General features: G+C 38.8%; 1 protein-coding gene across 2 annotated transcripts in view; it reads left to right on the forward strand.

Annotated features, from left to right (window-relative positions):
- The window catches only part of LOC118676431 (putative selection and upkeep of intraepithelial T-cells protein 1 homolog), a 53,710-nt gene extending 47,942 nt beyond the window's left edge, over positions 1-5,768 (forward strand). For both annotated transcript variants that reach the window (XM_036350329.1, XM_036350330.1), the window contains 2 exons: positions 1,642-1,764; positions 5,312-5,768. In XM_036350329.1, coding sequence (XP_036206222.1) covers positions 1,642-1,764; positions 5,312-5,364 — 176 coding nt within the window. In that variant the 3' untranslated portion in view covers positions 5,365-5,768. The remainder of the gene's footprint in view (positions 1-1,641; positions 1,765-5,311) is intronic.
- Positions 5,769-13,031: the final 7,263 nt, after the last annotated feature.

Here is a 13,031-nt window from a genome sequence, read left to right on the forward strand (position 1 = left end):
TGAATGGTCAACCTGTTATGGTGTCTGGGCCTAATTTGCATATTACCTCTTTATATATTAAGATTGTTTTATATAGCATTACCTAGATATAAAAAAGCCAAGCGACTGGAACAACAGAATGAACAAAACGACTGGAACAACCCGTCACTATGATGTGCACTCTGGTGGCCAACCTGCTCCATCAGGGCCTTGATCAGTGCCCCCAACCTCCCACAGCCCCTCCCCCCAGCCAGCCCAGCCCCTATGGGCATCCCCACCCTGGTTGGGGGTGAGGCCCCCTGGCCAATCACTAAGCGCTCCCCCCCCCCGCCCCATTGGCCCCCATTGGGGCAGTCCAGTCCAGCCAGACCCCACCTGTGCACAAATTTGTGCACCAGGCCTATAGTTTATTTATATTTATCCATATATTTACAATTTTTTTATCTTTATTCTTTCTTGCAAGCCAGACTTTTTCATATGTGCTATTTCTCATGTTACTTAAAAATTTTTTTTCTTCTGGCCTGCAGATATTTTCTGGATTGTCTCTTTCAATTTTTGAAATATATATGGGTATTTTATAAGATTTTATCTCTTAATTGGAATATCTAAACTTGTTTCTGATTTCTGATGAATGTTGTCTTTATAGTTCTAATTCATTTAACATATATTTAATAAGGGCTTACTATGTGCCAGGCACATTTCTAAATACTGGGGATTCAACAATGAACAAAATATTAAAAGGCCCTGATCTTCTGGAGCTTACATTTTAGTGACCATGTTTTACATTAATGAAATGAAAACTACCATGTCTAACTTCTGCCTAGTCCAGCCGTGGGCAAACTACGGCCCACGGGCTGGATCCGGCCCGTTTGAAATGAATAAAACTAAAAAAAAAAGACCGTACCCTTTTATGTAATGATGTTTACTTTGAATTTATATTAGTTCACACAAACACTCCATCCATGCTTTTGTTCCGGCCCTCCGCTCCAGTTTAAGAACCCATTGTGGCCCTCGAGTCAAAAAGTTTGCCCACCCCTGGTCTAGTCCTTCTAGGGCCTCATTGCAATAAAAGAATTTTACAGTCTTGAATTTAGTATCATGGCTCCTTTATCTTCGTTTGTCCATTTGTTACTTCAGTGGATTGAATTTGAGCTCTTTCAATATCATGGTCATATCCAGTACACATTGCATATTCAAATTTAGTCTTCCACCACTGAGCTGCAATTACAGACAATTTTGTTTTATCCAAATGCTCAGATGTCCAATTTATTATCTCTATGATGCTTCTAGAACATTTTGCCTCTGCAGCTCCTAACCAAGTATATGAAAACAAATGAGAGTGTGTTCTCAGTTACCTATGGATACATGAGTAGACACCTCGTGGTGTGCACTCATAGCTCAGCCCAAATTCCATGCACCCTCTGGCTCATCTAAACTACCAAGTCTTATCCCATCATAATGCCTGGAGTTGCTATCCCAAATCAGGCCCAGGAAAAACACACACAAGTAAATGAGGGCTAGAAGGCAGATTTTCCTTTGTCAGTGCTCCTCCTTCCCCTTGTTAAGTGGGATATGTTTTCTTTATTTGTGCATATTTTTCAGTCTCTATTTGGTTTTGTTTAAAATATATACACATATATTTTAAATTTTTCTCTTTTCCAGGCTCTGTTTTGGATGGCCTAGCCCCATTTTATAGTACTTGGATGTGTGATATGTGTTTGATCCTGGGTTCACTGATGGCATTTTTCACCCTACTCATTTTTGGTCTCCTTTATACCCTGAAAGGTAAGCGAGATGGCGAGGGTGGGAGCTCTGATGATATTATCACCTACTAGAGGCCTGGTGCATGACATTCGTGCATGGAGTGGGGGGTGTGTCCCTCAGCCCAACCTGCACCCTCTCCAATCTGGGACCCCTAGAGGGATGTCCGACTGCCAACCGAGATTGGGCCTAAACGGCCAGTCGGACATCCCTCTCACAATCCAGGACTGCTGGCTCCCAGCTGCTCTCCTGCCTGCATGCCTGATTGCCCCTAATCTCTTCTTCCTGCCAGTCTGATCACCCCTAACCACTTCCCTGCCAGCAAAAACAAAGTAACTGCCCTCACTTGCCAGCCTGGTCCCCCCAAACTGCCCTCCCTGCTGGCCCAATTGCCCCTAACTGCCCTCCCCTGCAGGCCTCATCCCCCCCAACTGCCCTCCCCTCTTGGCCATCTTGTGGCAGCCATCTTGTGTCCACATGGGGACGGCCATCTTGTGTGTTGGAGTGATGGTCAATTTGCATATTACTCTTTTATTAGATAGGATACCTCCACCTGAATCCCTTATGTGGTTAACTTGCACTCTGAAAATTCTGTTATAAGGTCAAATAAGCTTATCCACATTTTTCTTCTACATCAGCAAGCAGAATGGGAACATTAGCAATTACCTCATGCCTTGCTAAATGCTCATCCCATTACATTACCAAGTCCTCCTTCACTGATAGAACACATTTGTGTGGGGATGGAGGCTTTACCATTTACATCACAGACTGGGCAGCACCAGAGAAAGACCTCAGCCCAACCATGCCTAGCTGGTGACCAATTAATTGTAGAAAGTTTGCTGCAGATTCACAAGGAAGGTTCCCTTTGACATTTTGGTGGAACTCTTCCTTCAACTAAAACTTATGCTATGGTAATGAAGGCACATGTATAGGCAAGGGTATCATACCATCCATATCATAAACAATTCCCATGTAATGGTCAATATAAGTAAAAAAAAAAAAGACAGATGTAATAGGCTAAGAGCCAGAGCAACCAATGAAAACATATTTTATACTTTTTTGAGTGCTGTGGCTCCAAATCCTAATTAATTATTTAATCATTTTTCTTGTCTCAGACTAATAAAGGGTGTCCCAAAATTCATGCAAGAAGTAATTTTGATAGAAGACACAGGTTTATAATTAAAAATTGCAAATTTTTTATTGATTCATAAAGTATACAGTATAAGGTTATGTATGGAATAGCATATTGGGTAAATGGCCTCCACGGCTTTGCTGGCACATACGCACTCTTTTGTTGAAATTTTCCCTGACTGTTTTGCATAAATGTGGCTGAATTTCATTGATACAGCACTCAATTTCCTCCTTCAAGGTGTGGGTAGTCGTGGGCTTGTTGGCATAAACCTTAGACTTCAAAAAAAACCAAAGAAAAAAGTCCAACGGTGTTTAATCGCACAATCTGGGCAGCCAATTCTGATCACCAAAATGGGAAATTACATGACCAGGAAATGACTCATGCAGTAATTGAATTGTTTCTCGGGCTGTATGGCATGTGGCACCGTCTTGTTGAAACCACATGTCGTCCACATTCATATCTTGCAATTTAGGCACAAAAAACTGTATTATCATGTTGCGATAGCTAATGGCATAAAATTTAAATCTTGCGTGAATTTTTGGACATCCTTTAAATCGATGTAGTCCATTTAGGGACCTGGGTGTCATATAGTGAGAAAGAATAGAGACTATATCTAAGCTGCCCTTCCAGGCCTGTGAATAAAACTTTGAAAAAATCCCACTGATTGCAACTTTTCTCATTTTGCTTAAGTTTGGTATTTAGTTCTAGAGGTTTTTTCTATGACGTGGGTCTTAGATCCCTAAATTTTAGTCTTTTTTGTAAGCATTTACCCCCATTCTAGTATTGGGAATAGAAAAAGGTGAAGACATTTGGGTAGTTACAGGATCTGAATGCCTGCATCTTATTATTTACTATCCACGTATTACACCAATAATATCCCAAGGGAAATGATGAACATAAACATGGCTAAGGAAATTGCCACTCCTTAGTATTAAAAACTTTCTCTAAAAAAGAGTTAACTTCAATAAGTGTATATTGGCCCTACTGCTATTTAAATTTAAGTTAAGCCTCAGACCCTAAACTAAAATGGCACCAAATAACTTAGATCTGTAAGTTCAGCAAAGACTTCCCCTTTAACTTGACCATTCCACTGTGAAGGATGGCTCACACAAATAGGGCAAGCTATCAGAAAGGAAATTAGGACAAGGGCATGAAACGTCGGACAAATGTGTGTTTGCCCCAAGAGAGGTTTATATTTAGGCTCTGCTTCCTGCCAGAGATGACAATGAAGGCACGAGAACAGGGAGAGGTAGCATACCATCCAATGAGCAATTTCCGTGTAGGAGACCCTGCCAACAGAAAAGAGCAGAAGTAACAGCATAAAAGCCAGAGAAGGGCTGTACTCATTCTAACAGGCTCATTTCATCTCCTTCTTGCCACTGCTCAGAGCTTTCCCTTCTGTCTAAGAAAGAATTAGATAAATTCCAATTGGTCATAATTTGGTGGTGTCCAAATACCCACTACTGCTCTAAGCCCTTGAATTGGGGGGTTTCTTTTATGAAAGGGGCCAAAGTATGTGTCTTGTCCTGGCTTGTTTCTATCTAAGTCAGCGATTCTCAACCTGTGGGTCACGACCCCTTTGGGGGTGGAATGACCCTTTCACAGGGGTTGCCTAAGACCATCGGAAAACACATATATAATTACATATTGTTTTCGTGATTAACCACTATGCTTTAATTATGTTCAACTTGTAACAATGAAAATACATCCTGCATATCAGATATTTACATTACGATTCATAAGAGTAGCAAAATTACAGTTATGAAGTAGCAACAACAATAATTTTATGGTTGGGGGTCACCACAACATGAGCAACTGTATTAAAGGGTCATGGCATTAGGAAGGTTGAGAACCACTGATCTAAGTCAAGCAATTGCAAAGGTGCCAGGCTTACTTTTCTAGAATTGCAATGCCAAAGGAATGAGTCATACCTGTGATATTTGCGTTAACATTTCACTTCCAAACCATTTAACTCCCTTAACAAATGTATTCTAACTATCCCAATGTGGATTTGAACTACATCTGTCTTAGGAGAGACTCCACTCCCTTAGCTAAATGATAGACTTCAGGTTTATAGTAGGCAGTGCTCAAATTTTGTGACTTGTGTGATATTTAAGCCAAAATCTTTGCTTCTCTGTATATATCTCTTCATCCACTCAAAGTTCTTGAATGATACATGTAATTTACATTAAAATGATTGTTGATATTGGTTTCTGCTATAGAATTTAACCCTAAAAAGCATTAAAATCAAAGACATTCATTTCTTTCTCCAATTTTATTCTGTCTGTAAAATGTAGATTTTGATCTTGATTTTCATTGTCCTGTGAATGTCAGTGAGTACCCTCATGGCCTCTGATGTGCACTCCTCCCCATATCTTAAGTTTAACTAGACTTGAATCCATGTATCTTCAATAACAAGAGTCACTGCTTCCTTAACAGATATTTCACAAGAATGGACATCTGACTACTCATCTGAAACACAGGACACTTGAGGACAGTAGAACCAGCAATGTAAACTTTGAGGAGAAGGCATTTTAAACCAAGGACCCGTACTTTTGTACAGAGCCAAATAATTACAATGAATGAAAGCAAAATAAAAAAAATTCATAGATATTTTGCAGTCTTTCAGTATATTTATTGCATATGTATTTTCCTTGCAAATTTACATGAGAAATTACCTAGGCCAAATGTAATCACACCATAATTAACATCTCAAGCAACAGAATACCTATTTGTAGAAAAACTGATAAGCTAAGAAACAAATAAATGTACATAAAATCCTGCAATAATTCCAATGTACCACAATTAGCTATATGAATGGACTTAAATCTCTGATTTTTAAACTGAGACTAAAATTTGATAAAATTACAAAATAAAAGATTTTTGATTCATGACATAAGCTGTGATGATTACTTAATTTTATGTGTCAACTTACTCATAGAGAGAGAACAGCTGTCAAAGGGTAGGGGTGTTGCAGAGCTGAGTGAAGAGGTGAAGGGATTAAACAACAACAAAAGAAACCAACACATACACAGACAACAGCACAGTGATTACCAGAGGGAAAGGGGGATGGGAAAAGAAAGAAAAGGATATAGGGGGGTAAATGGTGATGGAAGGAGACTCGACTTGGGGCGGTGAACACACAATACAATATATAGATGGTGTATTGTAGACATGTACACCTGAAACCTATAGGATTATGGTGATTACCAGAGGAAAAGGGGGGTGGGGGAAGAAAGAAAAGGGTATAGGGGGAGTAAATGGTGATGGAAGGAGACCTGACTTATGGTGGTGAACACACAGTGCAATATATAGATAATCTATTATAAAAATGTACACCTAAAATCTATATAATTTTATTAACCAAGTAAAGGCCTGGTGCACAAATTTGCGCACAGGTGGGGTCCGGCCAGCCCACCCCAATCAGGGCCCATCGGGCAGGGCCGTGGATAGGGGCCATGGGCAGTTGGCCAGCTAGCCCCACCCTAGCTTGAACTCCCAGTTGAACTCCTGGTAGAGGGGACAGTTTGCATATTAGTCTTTTATTATATAGGAGGATATAACTCCAATAAATTCAATTTTTTAAAAAGAACTGTAAATAAATAACATTTTATGCATCAACTTGTATCTGTGAGGATGTTATTGGAAGAGATTAGCATTTGAATCACTAGGCTGAGTAAAACAGATTGCTCTTACCAATATGGGCAGGTAATATCTAATCCAATGAGGGCCCAAATAAAACAAAAAAGTGGAGAAAGAGCAAATTTATGTTCCCTTTTTGGGTTGGGATGTCCATATTCTCCTTCCCTTGGATATCAGAGCTCCTAGTTCTCAGGACATTAACCTTGAACTGGGGGTTATGCCATTGGCTTCCCCTGTCCTCAGGCCTTCAGAATTTGCTGAATTATACTACCAGCTTTCCTGGTTTTCTAGCTATACAATGGCAGATCATGGGATTGTTTTGTTCTTCAAAACCACATGCACCAATTTCTGCAATAAATTTTCTGTTTGGTATATTTTTCTGGAGAACTCTGACTAATATATATGCTTAAAACTTAATGAGTAAAGCAGTTTCAATGTAAAAGGATGGAGAAATAAATACCTAGAAAATAATAGCTGTATAACTACATTACTACTAGTAATTATACAGAAAACATAATTGCTAGTACATAATAATAATAGGTGTCAGTGATTGAAATTTTAGTCATTCTGGTTGGCATGTACTGATATCTTATTGTGGTAATTTGTATTTCTGTGATGACTACATATATAACCCAGTATAAAGTATATGGAAAAGCAAAACATTTGGACATGATACAATTGTCTATCTCAATGCAAAATAATCCAAAGCAATTGTGTCTACATAAAACTTTAAGAGAGTGAACCATTCTACCTTAATTCAAAATATCAGAGAATGAAAAGGGTGATGTGGAACTAATACCTCAAAGAAAGATTTTTTGAGAATGTGGAGTTTAAATTGCCCATTTAAGATAGTTAGCTTTTGGGGCTTGGAAAAAAAGAGAAAGCACACTAGGGGGACACTGAGTAAAGCTAAGAAATAGAGTTTTTGTAACATTGGCTTTTTTAAAAAGCAGTCTTGCTTTTCTTCTAAGTTCTTGGTAATTTGAAAAGGTCCACTGTGAGGTCTGTATGCTTGGAGCAGAACTAGGAACACCCTAATAGGTAGTTCATTGAATGACAGAGTTAAATAAGTTGTGGAGTTTGAGGTGCTGATTCAGCATATTTTGATAGAATTATTCTTAATATAAGAAGTGACAAGGGAGCTTGCTCTTCTCTCTCTCTCTCTCTCTCTCTCTCTCTCTCTCTCTCTCTCTCTCTCGGTTTGCACAAAGAAGAGGTCATGAAAGCACACAGTGAGACTATGGTTGCCTACAAGCTGGGAAGAGGGGCCTTACTACAAATTGATCTTGGACTTTTGACTTCCAGAACTTTCAGAAAATAAATGTTGGTTATTTAAATCACCTAGTTATGGCACCCAAAGCTGACTAATGCATTTTTCTCTATAAAACAATAAGTAAACTGGGAAAAAATATGTCAGAAATCAACTTTTATCAGAACTCTGGAAACTAACCAAAAGCTTGCAATAACCATGGAAAAAATCAGGGGAAAAAAACCTGAATTTAGATAAGAACAGCGATTTTTGCAGCCTTTTAAATTACCCTTTTATATTCTGCATCTCAGCTCAGTGGTTACCTTGAAAATATTAGTCTGCATTCCCTTACTAGTACTGGAAGAGGGAGCAGAATGACTCTCATTAGCAAAGATACATATAAAGAGGAACCCACATGGATGAGATACTCTCACAAAGATAGAGTGAAACCAATATCTATTCTTATTGCTTCTGACTACTTCAGGATTATTGCTTCTGACCTTGTTGAAGAGACTATATTGCAGAATCTAGGGCTCTTCATCACACTGTTAACACATACATTTGGCTTAGGAGTCAGAGAAGATTTAGGAGAATTCATAGGAAAGTGGAGCAATTGCAGCTCTAACTGCACATTTCCCTTGTTACCCATTTAACCTGGAAACATAAAAGAAAGGGAATTCTGGAAAGTGCATTTCAGCCTAGACAAGTTGAATAATTATAAAGCTATTGCAATGTCCTTAAATCAAAATTTTCATATCTGAGAAAGGACAAAATCATCTGAACATAAAATAAGAGAAAAAACAGACAATAGAAACAGACCTAACATAGTCAATTAATATAGTAAAATTAGCTGATAAGTTTTAATGAACTATAATTGATTTGTTCTAGCATGTGAGGAAGAGTTACATAACATTACCATAGAAGTGGAATAGAAGAAAAATACTTGGCATTTCTAGAAGAATAAAATATAACTTCTGAACTTAAAAAAAAAATAAAGCTAGTTTGAAGAGTTTAGCAGTATATTAGGCAGGGATTTGTGAACTGAGAAACTCTATAACTGAATATGTCCAAACTGAAGAACAAAAAGAAGAAAGAATAGAATAAAAGCATTGGGAGATAAGAGAAACAATAAAAAGATCTAACACACATATAACTAGACACCCAAAAGCAAAAGAGCATAATGCAGAAGAAATATTTGAAGAAATAATCTTTGGAATTTTATTTTTAAATTCATGTATTAAATGAGAAATGTGAAACTCACGCAGGATAAATATAAATTAAACCATATCAATCACATCATAAACAGACTATGAAAACAAAATTGAAGCAAAATGTTTAAAGCAATCTAATAAAGATACACTGTCTTCACAGATGCAATAATAAGACAGATCTCTGACTTTTCAACATATAATGCAAAGAGCATGAAACAATGATATAACCTATTTGATACTTTGGAAGGAAATAAGTTCCAATTAGGGTTTTGTGCAGGTGATAATACCTTAAAAATGTAGGTTAAATAAAGATAATTATATCACAATCTGAGAAAAGAGATTTTACTTTAATTTAAGAAGATATTTATAAACACCATGATCTCCTGGCTCTTGAATCAAATTAAAAACAAGGTTATATCTTTACTCTCATGTGAAAAGTGCAATGCCTGAATTTTTGTAAGCCAGTATTTGTGCTTCAAGTTTTCTAATTTTTCAGAAAGTCTATCTCCCTGATAATCTAATGTGGAAGCTGAGAGCATCCCTTGGCTAAAATGCTGCAGATTCTCACTGTATTTAATAAGATTCAGAAAATTTTCTTGAACAAATTCTCTTCAATTTGTAATATAAAACTAACAATAAGCTAAATTATTCACTGGTTATAATTTTCTGTGTAACTCTTTGCTTAAAGTATTAAATTATTTGCCAATTCAGCCAAATATATAATAAATATTTGTCCCTATTTATTTATCCAGACACATCTATCTGGAATTTGGTGTGCAGTTTGTGTTTTTGTATATATTATGTGTGTGCATGTATTTATAAGTATATATTTTATATATCATTACTTTATTTTACTTCAAATTTATATCACTATTTCTAATCTTAAATTATTCTTTCTAAGGTGTACTCATGTTTTAAAATTATCTATTGCTACAGACTGAATGTTTGTTTCCCCCTGCCATCAAAATTCAACTGTTGAAACCAGATTCCAATGTAATGGTATTTGGAGGTGGGATTTTAGGGTATGAATAGGTCATGATAGTGAAACCTTCATGAATAGTATCATGCCTTATCAAAGCAGCTCCAGAGAGCTCCCTCAGCCATTCCATCATGTGAGGACACAGCAAAAAGACAAGTGTCCATAAACCAGAAAGTGGGCCTTCAGCAGACACTCAATTTATTGGATCCTTGATCTTGAATTTCCCAGCCTCCAGAACTGGGAGAAACAAATTTCTGTTGTTTATAAGCACCTGGTCTACAGCATTTTGTTATAGCAGTCTGGTTGGACTATGGCATCTGCTTAAGATATATTCATGGTATTCAAAGGAAATTTATTTATTTACTAAATTTTATTTCCACCTTGAAAAATATTTTTTTTTGTTATTGGTGGGGAGAGGTCCTCCTCATCTCCACCTGTTGCTCGTGGAAGTGGGCTTCATTTAGTATCCCAAGAAAACAAATTTCCTGAGACTCACATGGGAAGGTGAGATACTGTAGAAAGCTTTACTTCTGTGGAATCAAACCCCTGAGTTTCCAAGGTCCCATTTCCCTCAGGCCCCTCAAGGAAGAAGTCCCATTTAGTCTTTAGCAGGTCTAAAATCAGAGCCAGTGTCCAGAGCTCCTGTTCCATGTTGGAGCAATCCAATCCAGCATTAAGCTAGCTTAGTTTATGTTCCCAGTTGCAATCCATTAGTCCATTGCATATGGCAGTGGTTCTCAACCTTGGCTGCACATTAGAATCACCTGGGAATCTTTTTAAAATCCTGATTGAGGCCCAGAAATAAGGATTTTAAAAAGATTCCCAGGTGATTCTAATGTGCAGCCAAGGTTGAGAACCACTGGCATATGGGGTCCACAGGGCCACATGGCTATGAAGGAAACACAGGCAAATGCAACAAAGTAGGAATAAGAGAGCCCCACAAGTCAGAAGCCAAGAGCCCCATAAGCCAAGAGAGAGCCAAGAGCCAATAGTGCTTTTTTTTGTTTGGAAGATTATGCATCCCCAAATTTTCATGGGCTTGCATTAGCTCCACCCACTCTGGCCAAAGATCTTTGTTCCCAGGTTTGATTGACAGAAAATACCAACTTCACTGTGTATGTGTCTATCTCCCCTTCGTTGGACCCCTTCCATCAGTGACCTGCAGGGAATGGCTGGTGGTACCCTGGGGAGTGTGAAATTACAGCTTCTTGGTGAAGCTGCCCAGATGACATGCCTAAAAAGTCTGTCCCCCTTTTGATCTTTTCCTATCTATACTAATAAAAGCCTAGTCAGTCCTCGCACCCTCGCGTGCGATGCCCTCACGTCATCACAAGATGGCCACCACAGAGATGGCTGCCACAAAGATGGCTGCCACAAAGAAGGGCCACCACGAGATGGCCACCACAAGATGGCCACTACAAGATGGCTGTCAGGGAAGGGCAGTTGGGGGTGACTAGGCCGGCAGGGGATGGCAGTTGGGAATGAGATCAGGCTGGCAGGGGAGGGCAGTTGGGGCCCATCAGGCTGGCATCAATAAGGCTGGCAGGGGAGCTGTTAAGGGGTGATCAGGCTGGCAGGCAGAAGTGGTTAGGAGCCAACAGTCCCAGATTGTGAGAGGAATGTCCAACTGCCAGTTTAAACCGGCAGTTGGACATCCCCCGAGGGGTCCCAGATTGGAGATGGTGCAGGCTGGGCTGAGGGACAGCCCCCCATGCACGAATTTTGTGCACCAGGCCCGTAGTCTATATTATAAAAAGCCAGTGGCCATAATGCCATAATGCCATAACTACCAAACCACTGGTCATCAGGAGGTGCATTGATGGGTCTCGCGACGCAGTGTGTTGGGGTCTCACAGCACGGCGGGTCTAAGTCTTGTGAGATTTCGCATGCTGGGTAGAGGCCTCGTGCATGAATTTGTGCACCAGTGGGGTCCCTCAGCATAGCCTGTGGTAATCCAGCCAAAACCAGCAGTCCAACGCCTCCTGCTGCTCCTGCCTGCCAGTCCTGCTCACCCCTGCCCCACTGCACTTGCTGCCACCACTGTTCAGTAGGCTCACTGCTGCTCTTCTTCGGTCTCTGGGAGCACATTGACCACCAGGGGGCAGCTCCTGCATTGAGCATCTGCTCCCTGGTGGTCAGTGTGCATCATAGCAACTGGTAAACCAGTTGTTCGGTCATTCAGTCGTTTAGACTTTTATATATACAGGCAGTCCTCGGGTTACGTCGGACTCGACATACATCTTTTCATGGTTACTTCGCCATCTCCCATTTATTTATATATAAAAAAAGTTCTGTCATTTCGACATATGTACATATTTGTTTTACGTTTTTTATTATTTACCACAAGTAAAGGTCAGAAATTGCTATATTTCTTTTAATTTTTTTTTACTTTTTCACTTCATTACTGCTGTGTATATGCCCCATGTGAGTGACGTAGGTGCTTATGTAGGTGGGTTCCAACTTACAGCAAAAATTGTGTTAGGTTGTGCCGCAGGAACAGATCTCCGACGTAACCCGAGGACCTACTGTACGGACTAGCTAATTACAAGGATATCATTTTCTGTCTTGCTCTTGCTCTTTCTAATTTCATTCAGAACCATAATAAATGGAAATATAAAAATTTAATTCATTTTTTATGTTATAATAATTTTTAAATAGTTGACTATTATTGCTCTCAGTGTTTTTTACTAATATATTTTCAAAGCAGGAATGTATGATTTCTCATTTCCACAAATAACCATCAAAATTTGATTCTTTTAAATGTTTACTAGTCTGTCAGTGGTAAGATGAAGTGTCATTACATTGGATTTCATTACCCTGAATGATGACTTTTAAGACTCTTTTCACATACTATTTTATTTTATAAATAAAGTTTCTGTAGCATCATATCCTGAGAAAAGAGCTACACAAATATTAAATTAGGCAATCATCATTAGGAACCTATGAAGCAGGTACTATTGTTTGATCTGCCAATTCCTGGTGCCAGAAGCATGTTAAAATCTTATTCAATGTTTATAGAATTATACTTGAATTCCTTTAAGTGTTTTCTCTATAAATTTAAGAATATATTATTAGTGT

This window comes from Myotis myotis, unplaced genomic scaffold (assembly GCF_014108235.1).
Source record: "Myotis myotis isolate mMyoMyo1 unplaced genomic scaffold, mMyoMyo1.p scaffold_m19_p_2, whole genome shotgun sequence".
NCBI lineage: Eukaryota > Metazoa > Chordata > Mammalia > Chiroptera > Vespertilionidae > Myotis > Myotis myotis.